Raw genomic sequence first — 15500 nt, 5'->3', positions numbered from 1 at the left:
AGGGAAACATGGTTATGGTCAAAAGAAGGCCTTTAGGTTTCTTTTGAAAAGTAATTAAATAAAATTTTATTTGTATGGCGCTTTTAACAATGGTCATTGTCGCAAATCAGCTTTATGAAATCAAAAGAAAATTTAAGGAAATTAATATAAAATATGTGCGAAAATATTTATGAATCAAAATTACCTGATTGTACCTGATGAATAAGCTTAGGGTGATGATGGCAAGAAAAAACATCTAGCTATGGCGAGAGGAACCAGACTCAACACAGAACCCATCCTGATTTGAGTGATAGATACAGTAGCAGGAATTCTGTATGTTTAAGTTTGGTATAACAGGAGAGGTGTTTAAGTTAATATGGAGAAGTCCAGTTCACTTTTGGATGCTCAGGTACAAGACTTGCAGTCTTGCGCTTGCAGTCACAAGTCCTTTTTTTAAGTATATAAAAAAGGACTGCAGCAAAGCAATTCTAATGCAAGATCTCGGGCATGGGAGGAGTTTGAAAAGGTCATGGAAAAAGGCTTTCAGGTGGCTCAAGATATTTTGACTGTTTATGGTGGGAGACCATGAAGAAGCTCAGATAAACAAGTAACTAGGTAGTAACAGGGTGTGTTGACCTAATAAGGTTGCATAATGGTAAAAGCCCTTTTATGAAATTCTTAGTTTAGTGAACCTGCCCTTCCTTCAGGAGGCAGTGTCAAAAATCTCTGAAGTTTAGCCAACTTTGTGGCTAATGCTAATAGAATCATTTATAGCAGCAAGGCTGCAGCATGGTTAGAATTTTTAAGATGTCAAAGTTGCACTGGACATGGTTAGGGTTGTGATTAGGGTTGTGATTAACTCGCATCCTCACCTCTTCAATGTTGTCCTGAGATCTGGAGCATTTTGGACCTTTTTTTTTGGAACATGCATTCTGACATGTTGTTACCTATTTTTACAAATGTGGGCAGTATAGGAACTATAGGAGGCATTTTAGCGCATAACAGCGTTCCTTAGTTTTTTGATACTTAAAGTTATTTGAAATACCTTTTTTTAGTTTATGCATCTGAGAAATGGCTTTAAAATAAGAATGTATGGCACTGTAATGCACTTACTGTAATTGTATTGTGAATAATGACAATGTTTATTTTTTATAAAATAAAAGTAGATTTTTCTAAAAAAGAAAACCAATTTATCTTTGTTTCTTTTTTTATATATTTTACATGCTGTTTAATCAGGCAAAATGACATTTTATCGGATTACTTGATTAATCGATTAAATTACTAAAATATTCGATAGCTACAACCCTAGTAGCCTTCCTGTCATCTGACCTTTCTTCCCAACAATACATTTCTGCCAACAGAACTGCTGCTTGTGGGATTTTTTATGCACTATTGTTTGAAATTTTTGAATATCTCAGGGGAGGAGCAGTTTATTTAATAAATGCTCACTAGCACAAACATGATACATTTTTTCCCAATCACATTTTCCTATGCGAAAATGCATTTATTCTGCATTTTCACCATTTTCCTGCTTTAGTTATATGTGCACTTTGGGATATGTACGTAAATTATATTATGAAAGACCAGTTAAATAGCCCATATAAATAAGCAAAAATGTAGTAGCTAATATATTGGCAAAAAAATTGAAATTTACACAAATACTGTAAGAGGAGTGCTGAATCACTGCAGGTCTTCTGAAAGCCCTCAGACCCTAGAGGCTTTTTATAAATGTTGTTGCACGTTGCTGGCATGGATTCACACATTGCAATGTGCCCACATAATGGGCAGATTAGGTAATTTTATGAACAGGCAAGTCTGCAAGTGATCCTAATGAAGTGAATGGTGAGTATATAAACATAATTTAGCAATTTCCTATTTGAACCTGAAATCCACTGCACCTGAGTGTTGCATGGCTACAGCCTTTAATCTCACTACTGTGTGTGTAAGGTGTTTGTAATGGATTATCAAAAACACAGTATATGTGTGCTTGATATTGCAACTATTTATTTATTTTGTTCTACATTTAAACAGAGTCAGGGTATGATCAGTAGCTGCAGAGACTTCATTCTTCATCATGTCCTTTCTGTAGCAAAAAAAGATGTCACCATGTGAATTATACTGTACCAGGAAAAGCTCAAAACTTCAGCAGAACAACTAAGCAGATCAACATTTTACAGCCTTTGTTTATTATAAAATTGACAACTTGCCTTAGTGCCTATATCACGACTCTTAGCCCTCAATTTGTTAACCTGAGACTCTGCAATATCAGCTCTTTCCTCTGCCTCATCCAGCTCATGCTGCAGCTTGCGGAACTTGGTCAAATTGGCATTGGCCTGCTCCTCCTAAAAACAGCAAAACAGATTATTAGGAATGCAAACACACCAAGCAACAAATATCTGAAGAGCTAAGCTGTTATTAACTTACTGCTTCCTCTGCAGTTCTCTTGTAGGCTTTAACCTTTAGCTGAAGTTTGTCAACTAGGTCCTGTAGACGGGCCAGATTTTTACGATCCTCTTCAGTCTAAAGAAACATGATGAGAGATATCGATCCTTATGCTCTCGATTGATAAAATAATGTTAGATATGCAAGCCTACTGAAAAGAAATAGAACCTGGTAAGTAAGCTCCTTAATGCGGCGCTCATATTTGCGGATGCCCTTAACAGAATCACTGCCTTTCCTCTGTTCCATCTCCACTTCAGCTTCCAGCTCTTTGACCTAAAATGTTTTGAAGAGAACATTTTTATTAGTATAGAAATTTATATGATTTTTTTTTTTTCCTGGATGTGTAGAAAATCTATTTGTTTTACCCTGGCCTCCAGTTTCTGGACTTGCTTTTTGCCACCTTTCATGGCAATTTGCTCAGCTTCATCCAGACGATGCTGGAGGTCTTTTATGGTCTGCTCCATGTTCTTCTTCATGCGCTCCAGGTGAGCACTGGTGTCCTGCTCCTTCTTCAGCTCTTCTGCCATCATGGCAGCATCAGTGATGGCCTTTTTGGCTTTTTCCTCAGCGTTCCTGCACTCTTGGACAGCCTCCTCTACCTCAGTCTGCAGCTGGGAGGTGTCTGCCTCTAGTTTCTTCTTCTGGTTCAGCAAGCTAGTGTTCTGAAATGTCAGTTTATTTTTTTTTCACAGTGAGACCTTGATCAGAAATAAATTTTAACTAGCACATGTTCTTAAACAGTGGGCGAGTTACAGAACAATTCTCAGAACATGCAAAGTAGGGCTTTGGGTTGTACTTTTTTTGTATTTTGTTTGCAGCAAGTTCATGATTGTGCCCCCTTTATAATGCCACATGAATCCTTTGATATCAGGATGTGGGAATAAAAAAAGCATGTAATGTGTACAGCATGAGAGTCCATGAATTCAGACTGTATACCTGAGAGTGCAGTAGCTGAACCCTCTCACTGACATCCAGCAATTCTTGCTCAGCCAATTTGCGGCCTCTCTCGGTCTGCTCTACCAGGGATCTCAGTTCATCCAGTTCAGCCTGCAGCAGATTGTTGCGTCTCTCCACAATAGCAATGTTCTCCTTGAGGTCATCATTAGCATGGAGAGCATCATCCAGCTGCAGTTGCATATCCTGTAAAGTACACATTTTTTTAATTAGTTCATGTAATCATCTTACTTTTCTATTAAATTAAATAACATTCTGATAATGATCAATCATTAATCCTTAATATACAAAGACTACATTTGCTTGCCTTCATATGTCCATGGAGACTCTTGAGTTGTTTCTGGGCCTCTGAAGCCTGCCTGTTAGCCTGGCTGAGCTGGATCTCCATTTCATTTAGGTCTCCCTCCATCTTCTTCTTTAGCCTCAGTGCCTCATTTCTGCTGCGAGTCTCAGCCTCTAGAGAGCTTTGCAAAGTGTCCACCACTCTTTGGTGATTCCTCTTGGCCTGCTCCATTTCTTCATCTTTTTCGGCCAGCTTACGCTCAATGTCGGCCTTCACCTGATTAAACTCCAGTTGGGCCCGCAAGATCTTTCCTTCTTCATGCTCAAGAGATGCCTTCCATTAACAAATCATGAACAAAATCAATAAGTTGCCACAAAAGCTTATTATAAATACTGCAGGTTTTATAAACCAAATGTTATTGTTTATAATTATATATAAAAATGTTGGGTGTAATTAATATATTATATGGATTCTAGATGAGGAAATGGCTAGGTATCCTTTTCAAAAAGACCTTCAAACTGTTACCTCTGCTTCTTCTAGAGCAGACTGAATCTCGGCCTTCTCCTGCTCCAACTGTTTCCTTACTTTTTCCAGCTCGTGAATACTCTTCCCACTTTCACCAAGTTGTTCAGTTATATCAGAAATTTCCTCTGTTGTAAAAAATAAAAAATAAGAACACACCATCTGAAAAGCAAACACTGGTAATATAAACAATGTACCAATGATATTAACCTTGCAGGTTCTTGTTCTCCTTCTTCATGGTCTCCAAATGGTCCAGAGACTCCTCATATGAATTCTTCAGTTTAAAGAGCTCAGTACTCAGAGATCTGGCATCTTTCTGAGAGTTTTCCAACTCAGACTGGGACTCCTCATACTTTTGCTTCCACTCAGCTAGGACCTGTAAAAATTCAAAAGATTCCACGTAATGTGGTTGCAACAGTAAAATATTTGCCGTATCATCCGGACAAAATTAATTTAAATCCCAATAATGCTCGAGCAACCCATGGTCCGGAGTCCTAGTTAGCCAAATTTACTGTGTATATGAGGGAATACTTGCATTCCCACATCAGTCATAATGACACTGGACAATAATGGGTGGATGTGGCAGAAAGTGCTTTCCTCAGAGTCTGGTTCACCACTCCTATACAATGAGTGAGCCAAGTTTATATAGATGTGGTTAACTGGTGTCATGTGACTCAGATAAAGCACATAAGAGACTCTCCCTGGTTGTTTGGATGTTGGTTGATATGGGGGATCCCTAAGACAGGGTTGGACTCGGCTAAGACTAAATTAGGCAGACAAATCTGCAGATTTTAAATTAACAATAAATGATAAAATGCAGGTAATTTTTTTAATTTGTGACTTCATCGAAGGATCTAAATATTTTGGCTTGCATAGACATTTTATTGCATGTAATTCAGTACTTTATAAGTAATTGAATTGGGTTTGAAAAGCAATGATGGCAGCTCTTTTTGTCAATCTTACTTTGAATATACAAATAAGTTTTAAGAGATTGTCCATATACAGTTCCAAGCAAATATTGCTGTATGCACTCATTTGCTACTTACCTTGTCAAAGTTTCTTTGCTTCTTGTCCAGAGCAGCAGCAGCAGCATTGGACCTTTCCACATCAACCATAAGGTCTTCAATCTCATTCTGCAGTCTGTGTTTGGTCTTTTCCAGAGAGGAGCACTTGGCATTGACAGCTTCCACAGCTTCTTCTGCATCTTGCAGACGCTGAGCAAGTTTTTTCCTAATTTAAGTAAATGTTGATTTATTTTATATATATATATATATCATTTAACTCAGCATATTGTGATATAATTAACAGTACATTATCATGTGTGAGGCACTTACTTTGCATCCTCCAGCTCTTCTGTTCTCTGGATAGCATCAGTTTCATACTTGGTCCTCCACTGAGCTACCTCAGAGTTTGCTTTGGAGAGACTGCGCTGTAGCTCAGCCTTTGCCTCCTGCTCCTCCTCATACTGCTCTCTGAGCAGGTCAGAATCATGACGAGCTGATTGCACTGCATGGGCCAGGGCATTCTTAGCCTGGAAAGAAATTCAGTTGGAAGCATTATTATCAAGTAATGTTTATTTTGTCTGGTGGTTTAAACTTTTAATTATTGAGTATTAAAATGACCTTGACTTCCTCCTCCAGCTGTCTCTTGAGATCCTCAAGCTGCTGGGTAAAAGACTGTTTCCCTCTTGTCAGCTGAGAAACCAATGAATCCTTTTCTTCCAGTTGTCTGGCAAGCTCACCTAAAATAATAAGACCAGGTCTAAGATTCACTGAATGGATAATGATTCATTTTCGGTTGCTAATAGGCTTACCGTTTTCAGTCTGAAGCTTTGCCTTGTGCATTGAAAAATCATTGATTGTCCGCTGGCCTTCCTCAGCTTTGGTTCTGAATTCACTCATTTGATCCTCCAGAGTTCTACACATTTTCTCCAGGTTTGCCTGAAAATTTAAGACATTTTAATGTGCTCTTCTTAAAGGAGGAATGAACATTTCTGTATACACTGTGCATAAGTATTCATTGTTACCTTGGATTTAACAATCTGCTCCATGTTGGAGACCACATCATCCAGCTCCAGTCTCAGTTCACTCTTCTCCTTCTCAAGCTTCTGCTTCACTCTCTGAAGGTTGTCAATCTGCTCTCCCAGGTCTGCCACACTGTCAGCATGTTTCTTTCTAAGAGTTGCTGCAGTGGCCTCATGTTGCAGAGTGGCCTCTTCGAGGTCTCTGCGCAGTTTCTGGAACTCAGCCTCTCTCTTCTTATTCATTTCAATCTGGGCAGAAGTGGCACCACCAGCCTCCTCCAGCCTCTCGCTGATCTCCTCCAGCTCTCGTGCCAAATCTGCCCTTTGTTTCTCAACCTTGGCACGGGCAGCTCTCTCAGCCTCTAGCTCTTCTTCCAGTTCTTCAATACGAGCCTATTTCCAGAACATTGTTATTTTTAAATTACTAATTTAGTATATTTGTAAATTCTAATTTTAACAATCCAAGCATTGGCTTTGTAAGATTTCCCCAAATACCTGCAACTCCTTCAGTTTCTTTTGGAGTTGTGCTCCCAGTGCTTGCTCATCCTCAATCTTACTGTTAAGCTGGCTGATCTCAAAATCTTTTCTGTAAAGGCAAATTGATATTTCAGATTCTTTGCTATGTAAATGTTTTATATTTTAGATATTTTAATCTATACTTTTTAAGTCTCTCCTCCAGTTGCTGCTTGTCATTTTCCAGATCCATGACATTCTCTTGAGTCAACTTCAAGTCACCCTCAAGTTTTCTCTTAACTCGCTCAAGATCCATTCGAATTTTCTTCTCTTGCTCAAGAGAACCTTCAAGCTGGAGAGTGTCATAAATAAAAGGAAAATTAAGATAATTGATTATTTTTTGTAAACATCTGTGAAAATAAGTTTATATAGCATCTAGACTATCTACATCATCAACTTGCTGCTCCAGTTTAGCTTTGGCTTTGGTCAGAGTGTTGACTTTGTCCTCCTCACTCTGCAGATCATCCAGTGTTTGCTGATGAGCTTCCTGGAGAGCTTTTTTCTCCTTGGTCAGTCTGGCAATGATTTCATCCAAAGCTGCCATTTCCTCAGTCAGATTTTTTACCTAAAATTTATAACAATGCTTTAGTACTTGGAAAAAATGCATGATGTTACCATCAACAAGCTGAGTGCATAGCAGGTAATTAAGTAGATTACCTTGTTCTCAGTGGCATGTTTTTCCTTCTCCACTTTGGCCAGAGTAAGCTCCAGATCATCAATGTCTTTCTTCAGCTCAGAGCATTCATCCTCAAGCTTTCTCTTCTTTGCAACCAACTCAGCATTCATTTCCTCTTCATCTTCCAGTCTCTCAGTCAACTCTTTGCATTTTGCTTCAAGTTGGATCTTGTTCTTTATTAGACCTTCACATCGCTCCTCAGCATCTGCAAGATTATCTTGTTCCTACAAGTCAAGTTTAAAAGGTGGGAAGACAAGTTATTGTGCCAGTGAAACAAATAATGTTATGACACACTGCCTAGAAATAAGAACAACATAAATGCTAAGATTTGTTATATTTGATTATTTTTACACAGAACATACGGATTGGACTTGGAGCTGTAAGTCATTCTTCTCTTGTAGAAGAGTGACCATCTTCTCTTCTAGTTCTTTCTTTCGGGCTTCAGATTTAGCATAGGCCTCCTTCAACTTCATGAATTCTTCTTTCATGTTGGCCATTTCTTTCTCAGCTTCAGCTGACCTCAGCAGAGGTTTAATCTTGAAGTACAGCTTCATCCAGGGCCAATTCTTGACACCCATGAAAGCACGGATATTCCACTGGATTACCAGCAAGGCATCCCTGCAGAAATTATATGGGAATAGAGGTATTATTTTAATTATTCTACTAAAAGAATTAGTTAAAAACTACATTTGATAGGAGGTATAATCTACCTCCTCTCGACAATCTTCTGAAATTCAATCCTTGAAAGAAGGCCACGAGCCCTGGCCTGAATACCAGTGAGAATGAGTGCAAGGCGGTCATCTCGCATCTCCTCAAGTTGACCCAGTAAACCAGCCTTAAAGAACACCTACACATATTTGAGAAAATGAGAGATTATGTGTCTGAGGAAAAAAAAGGGAAGTTGAAATTTTTAATTTCATTTGTAGAATTCTTATACCTTTGTGTGTCCCAGTTTATACTGGTTGTGATCAATGTCTAGAGAGCCAAGTAGCTTTTCTGCACCTTTCTTGTTGTCAATGAACTGCCCCTCAGGGATAGCAGCAGGATTTAGGATACGGTAACTGCATGGGCATTAGGAAAGAACAGCGATCTTAAATATAATATTTTTATGTAATTAAAAAGTTACATATTTCAGTAACACAACTCACCGCTGTCTAAAGTCACCATACAGGATCCTGTTGGGGAAGCCCTTTCTGCAGATCCTGATGCCTTCCAGTACACCGTTACAGCGCAGTTGGTGCATCACAAGAGGATTCTCCATAGCCCCAGGAGTCTTGGTCTCATTGGGAATGATGCAGCGGACAAAGTGTGGGTGTGTGGATCTCAAATTTGTCATCAGCTTGTTAAGGTTTTCCTGTAAACAGCATCAATTTTCTCAGAAATATGTGGACACCTCACTGTCCAATATTAAAAGCCTGACCTCAAACCCAATGCTTGACAGGATTTTTGAAGTACATTAGTGCCCAAACACAACTACTCTTCCAGGTGAATGGGAACAAATGACCATAATCACATTACTAAATCTAATGGACAGCTTGAGGCTCTAATGGCAGCAATGGAGGAACAAACCCATATTATTCCCTTGGTTTTACAGTAGAATGTTCAACAAGCATATATTATCATATTGTGCTTGGGTGTGATGATCATGTGTTTTGGCTATACAGTATACTACTCCATATATCTTTCTGCTTTGTGTCTCGGTTGTTGGTAATAACTCACGCGATGGAGAGCAGACACAGTCTGGAATGAAGAACCCTTCTTTTTTCCACCTTTGCCTCCCTTTCCACCAGATTCAGCTGTTTGAAAAAAACAAGTGTATCATTAGCAATTATTGTTTAAATATTTTAGCTTTCCTTTCCATTTCAGATATTTAAGTCTTCCTGATTTCCTTAGTCCTATGGCCAAATGGAATTTTTGAAACATGCAAAATATATTGTCAGTTTGGACTGCATATAATTTTATCTGGCACAAATATATGCTTTCACATGCTCCAACTTCACAACTCTTATTCGTGTTGTGATTGCTCCCTTGTACAGTATGTGTCCCTCCCACCACTGAGCCAGACATTTGTTCTCATTTGAGATCACATCTGGCCCCATTACATTTGTTCTAACCATTTATTCTTTTGCAAAAACCCTTACCTGAGTCAGCTCCAGCATAACCAGCAAACAGATTAGATAACAGCTTAAGAGTAGACTTTTGGTAAAGTCCTACTACAGTTTCATTAAGTGGATCCTTGTTCTTCACCAGCCAGTTGTTAATGTTGTAGTCAACCGTGCCAGCATAGTGAACCAGGGCAAAGTGGGCCTCTGGTCTACCCTTCACAGTCCTGGGCTTTTGGAAGTTTGCAGATTTGCCCAAGTGATTGTCATAAAGCTTAGCTTTAAATGTGGTATCACTGGCTTTGGGGAACATGCACTCCTCTTCAAGGATTGACATGATACCCATGGGCTGAAATTCAAACAGGAAGTGGTCATTTTTTTTCTAAAATATGAAGCGATTTTTTTTTATGTATACATTACATAAAAATGTTTAAATTGACTTACCTTTTCAATAAGCTCAATGCAAGCCTGCAAATCCATGCCGAAGTCGATGAACTCCCATTCAATGCCCTCTTTCTTGTATTCTTCTTGCTCCAGCACAAACATGTGGTGGTTGAAAAACTGCTGCAACTTCTCATTAGTGAAGTTGATGCACAACTGCTCAAAGGTGTTGAACTGCAGTAGAAATACATTGACATGAATGAAGCCCAAAATATACATAAAAGGACCAGCAATATGAATGAAAATTTAAAAGCAGTACTGATTATCACGTACATCAAAGATCTCAAAGCCAGCAATATCCAGCACACCAATGAAGTACTGGCGAGGCTGCTTGGTGTCCAAAGATTGGTTAATTCGCACAACCATCCAGAGAAACATCTTCTCATATACTGATTTTGAAAGAGCACCAATTGCATAGTACACCTAAAAATAGAAGTATTATAAACAATCAATGACATCATCTTAAGAATTGTAAATAATGTCAAAGAAGAAAAAAACTCATTCATTACCTGTTGGACATTCTGTCCCTTGGTGACCCACTCATTTCCGACTTTGACTCTTGGGTGGCACAAACCCTTAATCAGGTCGGCAGAGTTTAGCCCCATCAGATATGCGACTTTGTCAGCATCTGTTTAGATTATGAAGATATTGTGACATAATGTATTGCTATACCCACCCCCTCCCAATAATATGGTTAAGGCTGTTAAGACTGACCCTCAGTGCCATCAGCCTCAGCCTGCTCCTCTCTTTGCTTTTGCTTAAACTTCATGTTACCAAAGTGCATGATGGCACCAGTCAACTTATAAATACCATTCTTCTCTTCTTGGGTAAAGCCCAGCACATCAAAAGCTTCCTGTAGAATCCAAATGTATTATAGTACATAATATATAATGAGGATATATTATATATATTTATAATACAGTAGTATAATGAATGAATACATATAAGTTACACATACATCAGTAGCTAAAAGCTCTTCAGCATCATTAATTGAGGCCACTTGTGTCTCCCCTTGGGAGATGTAGGCATAGTCGTAGGGGTTGTTGGTGATGAGCAACATTTCTGTAAAAGAAACAAAATACGCATGTCAGCAATTCATTAACACCCACTTGTTATAGACATGCCTTCCTGTTAGCTAATGCTTATGCAATCATGTGAGTTATAGTAGGGTATATGTGAGGGGGGGAAAACCCTTCCTTTCGTTTAGCCTGTAAAAGATTTTTCCAGAAAATTAAGGATAAAAAGCACAAGTACAGTAATTGCAAACAAAAAGATATTACAATTACTGGAATTAGGTTAAGGACCATCCATTGCATTATTAAAGCCTGGAAGGGTCGTGATGAACATTAAACTTTGCAGAAGAAATTTTATGAGAAGAAATTACAAATAACCATTGCTGAAGGTACAGCACAAAATAATCAATAGTAGAAATCATGGCTTTGTTTTATAGTGAAAGTAAGACCATTTCCACATGTACAGTGTGCCTAAACAGCCGTGTGGTCATAAGAAAAAACACCATTAGTCAGGAAAATCGGCTTCACTGTAATAGGAATCATGAAGACATTGGAGCAATGAAAAAGGGTCATGTGGTTTGAGGATTTTAGATTGACTCTATTCCAGGGCAATGGGTGTGTCAGGGTAAGGCAAAGCAAAGTATCCATCATGTATAGTGCCCACTGTGCAAGCCTCTGGTGGCAGTGTTACTGTATGATCTGGGCTTGCTTAAGTTGCTGAGGTCTACGCTCGGCAATTTATAAAATGAAGTCATCTGATGACCTGAATGTACTGAATGACCAGGTTATCATATCATTGGAGGTTTCTCTTTCCTAATGGCACAGACATTTTCCAGGACTCAAATTGTGAAAGAGTGGTCCTGGGAACATAAGGAATTATTTTTACCCATGAATTGGCCACCACATTGTGCACCATAAATTAAGGCTAAAGGCAGTTGCATGAAATATTAGAGTTTGTTATTTAATGACCAAGAAATTTATTAAGCATATATCAAACACAGGACTTTGTAGTGTAGGCAGAACCTTGCACTCACCCAACAATTCTGGTTTCTTCTGAGACAGAATCTGGTAGAAGATGTGGTAGTCTCTCTCAGCCTTGAGCTGGAAGGTCACACGAGACTTTTCCAATAGATCTGGATAGAATTTTTGGTTAAAATCTGTACTTTTTAAGCATTCCTCATGACTTTTTAAAAGATTTATATAAATTGTATTGTACTTACAAGTCTCAATGTCGGCAGAGGACAATTTTCCACTAACACCAAAATGAATACGGATGAATTTACCCTGTGTGTGAATAAGATCATATAAGTTTTACACATTGCCTATGTTTTTACATGATAAATATAAACCAATTATTAAACTTACAAAACGAGATGAGTTGTCATTTCTTATGGTCTTGGCGTTACCAAAGGCCTCCAGAGCTGGGTTACACTGGATGATTTGATCCTCCAAGGTACCCTAAAAAGTGATCGTATGCATTAAATGACTTTATGATTAGGGCAAGTGTGTGTAAATTATTGTCTTAATGAAATGACTTATTAACCTTTTTCTCTGAAGATGCATCTTTCTTTCCTGATGTTGCTGCAATGCTAGCAAAGTACTGGATGACTCTCTTGGTGTTCACAGTCTTTCCTGCACCGGATTCTCCACTAGTGATTAGAATTAAGTCATATGTTCATCAATAAACATTAATTGTGTTGTAAGTGCTTTTGAACATTGAGGTATGTTTTCTACTTACGTGATAAGGATTGACTGGTTCTCTCTATCTGCATTTCAAAAATGTAATAAAAAATGTTAGATATTAGAATATTATTAGAAATCCACAATTGTGCACATCTTAAACCTGAATCATATTACTGTACTGTACAACCCATTTAGTTTACCTGCAAGCATGTACTGGTAGGCATTATCAGAAATGGAGAAGATATGAGGAGGAGCTTCACTCCTCTTCTTGCCTCTGTAGGCAACAACAACTTCCTGGTTGTACACTGGCAGCCACTTGTAGGGGTTGACAGTTACACAGAAAAGTCCTGAGTAGGTCTGAAAGAGAAGTGTAAGGATGGAAATAACATGTGACATCGTTATCATTATTATTCTGTAGGTGTCATATAATTTTTACTTACGTAGATCATCCAGGCTGCGTAACGCTCTTTAAGGTTAAACAGTACAGCAGGTTCATGCAGGAAGGTGAACATCGCCATGTCCTCGATTTTATCGAACTTTGGCGGGTTTTGAGGGTGAACATCGGACTCCTTTACAGTAACAGTCTGTAAAATAGAGAAACCATTGGTTAGACCACTGCCAAAATGGTCGTTTATTAGTTTCATTCGGACTCAGAGCTGTACCTTTCCAAACTCAGTATCAACAATGACTTTGTCTCCATCACGACTGGTGATTGAGCCCTTGACATACTCGACTTCAGGATCCGCCACAAAGCATTCCCGTTTCATGTCAAAAGGACGAGTCTGGGCCTCCAGGCGCTCCCTGTCTGACTTGCGCAGGAAAGGTGCTGCGGCACCAAACTCCTCCATTAATGCGTCTGCCATCTTTCTACAGGACTTTGGACATATTCAGTAATTGAGACATATATAATTTTTAATGTAAAAGAAAGAGAACTGGATTTTTTTTTGTAATTTGCCTAATATTGTTTATTGTCTTTAAAAATGTAATACTTACATTTATGGCAAACACACAGGTAAATGTTTTGTGATTGACCTTGAAATAAATAGAAAAATTGTGTGTTTTACCAGTTTTTTCAAATTTCGGAGTCATGAGATTTGCATCTTATTTCATATACCTTGTGTATACAGTATGACCTTATAACACATGCTATGATTTATTATTATATTTAATTATTATATAATAATCATGACTTACCTTGAGGTGTAGTAATGTACTGTATGTAGTTTCTGTGGGTCCCTTTATATAGGGCCTGAATTGAAGCAGTATGACAAGAATGCTGATGGTGGTGACGTTTACATGCTCTATTTGGTTGGGTGCGTGTAGCACATTGCCCTTTTTGGAAAGCATGTATAATTAAGCAGCTGGAAGGCATTACCAAAAAAAATTTCAAAAGGTCCAAATGAGAATGGACCTTTTTTATTGTATATGACAATGCAAGCTTTTATTTATTCATGTACCGTATTTATTTATTTCCTTTTCTGCCACCCCTCACATGGTTGGTGATATATGTCAAGGTGGCTAGTGGATATGTATATTTGAACTCAAGCTGTCCTTCTCAATCACACCATTGTACCCGCTAGGAATTTCACAGGTTATCTTTGTGTCCAAGGGTAAAAGCTAGGAAACAATGCAGAGCAATTTTGAGACTAGACTGCTGTGGAACAGTACAAGATGTGCACATGGGAATCCAAGAACAATGACAGGTGTCATTTGTGTTTGCATGCAACCTCTTACAAACATTAATTTTTTAAAAGCACACAATAGACTTTTTTTTTTACTGAATTATATTATATTATATTATATTATATTATATATTTTTCTCTTTTAATTTTTTTTTATTGTTTTACTGTTCTGTAATAAACCAAATTTTTAGATTACATTTTTTTAAACAAACTACAACGTTCATCTTTACCTATTAGATTATTTAAAATCAAATACTTGTTGGACATACTTTGTTACAATCAGGGAAGCAAATAAAAAAAATTGTGTTACCTTCCCTAATGTATACTATAGTGACCTTACTTAATTTAAAACTTATTTTTAGGATGTAAGGACAGCTTAGGTACAGCCTAACAGCCCAGTTTTTTTCAAAAAGGAATTTGTGGTGAAATTATACGCTCACATTTAATGCGATTAATATTAATAAACATGACTTAGACATCCATAATTTTAATAGTATATTTTATTGGTTTACAGTATATGCAAGATGTGTAAATTTTAACTTACTCATTTTCTCTTTTTACAGTATATATGACTGTATATACTGTATACAGTACTCAAGCACCCACATACTGTACATTCACACACTCGCACACACCCTGCAGGCAATAACAGTATTTTACTGCACATCTTTAGACTGTGGGAGGAAAGCGGAGAACAGGGTGTCATCTGCATTTGTACAATGTCACATTGATTATGAATGGTAATGAATGTCTAACAAGACCAGAAGATCCATTGTTAAAATTTTTTAAGATGTATTACTGAACAAGACATGTACAGTACTGTAAACTACTATAGGTTTAGACTATGATTGTCATATGTTTTTTTTATTGACCTATCATACAACACGCATGTACCTTTGATACACGTCAGCCTTTTTCTGTCCCTCAATTAGTCTTTACGTTGGGACAATCTATTCTAGGCTTTTGACATTCTTTTTGATGTCTCATTCTCAGCTGTCTGATTGACCTGGATTATCACCACTCAGGAGCAGGCGTTAAAGAAACAGTGTTACTCCTCCTGTGTTGAAAGCTGTAACCAGAGCCTCCTTTTGTCAAACACTGCACTATTATTAGGAAGTTCTTGCATCTGTTCTGAACAAAAGGTGAGAGATACTCCCTGTCAGTGTTTTACACATCCATACTAACAG

At 37.9% G+C, this 15500-nt stretch overlaps 1 protein-coding gene across 1 annotated transcript; it reads right to left on the bottom strand.

The window, feature by feature from the left end:
* Positions 1-1961: 1961 nt before the first annotated feature.
* On the bottom strand, positions 1962-13645 carry LOC128520087 (myosin-7-like). Its single transcript, XM_053494118.1, has 37 exons — positions 13625-13645; positions 13294-13506; positions 13072-13215; positions 12832-12988; positions 12687-12714; positions 12492-12597; positions 12314-12406; positions 12169-12232; positions 11983-12081; positions 10894-10997; positions 10650-10788; positions 10445-10563; positions 10209-10358; positions 9939-10109; positions 9534-9843; positions 9112-9188; positions 8541-8746; positions 8330-8453; positions 8103-8239; positions 7755-8010; positions 7374-7616; positions 7105-7281; positions 6863-7008; positions 6699-6789; positions 6207-6596; positions 5994-6120; positions 5803-5921; positions 5515-5711; positions 5227-5410; positions 4391-4556; positions 4184-4308; positions 3683-3991; positions 3358-3561; positions 2787-3083; positions 2590-2694; positions 2404-2499; positions 1962-2321 (listed from the first exon to the last, which is right to left on the bottom strand). Exons 2-37 carry the CDS (start codon positions 13492-13494, stop codon positions 2151-2153), a joined length of 5832 nt encoding a protein of 1943 aa, XP_053350093.1. The 5' UTR covers positions 13495-13506; positions 13625-13645; the 3' UTR covers positions 1962-2150.
* Between the last annotated feature and the right edge of the window lie 1855 nt (positions 13646-15500).

The sequence above is a fragment of the Clarias gariepinus genome, chromosome 4 (assembly GCF_024256425.1).
Source record: "Clarias gariepinus isolate MV-2021 ecotype Netherlands chromosome 4, CGAR_prim_01v2, whole genome shotgun sequence".
NCBI classification, from domain to species: Eukaryota; Metazoa; Chordata; class Actinopteri; order Siluriformes; family Clariidae; genus Clarias; species Clarias gariepinus.
This window is presented reverse-complemented; position numbering and strand designations above follow the sequence as displayed.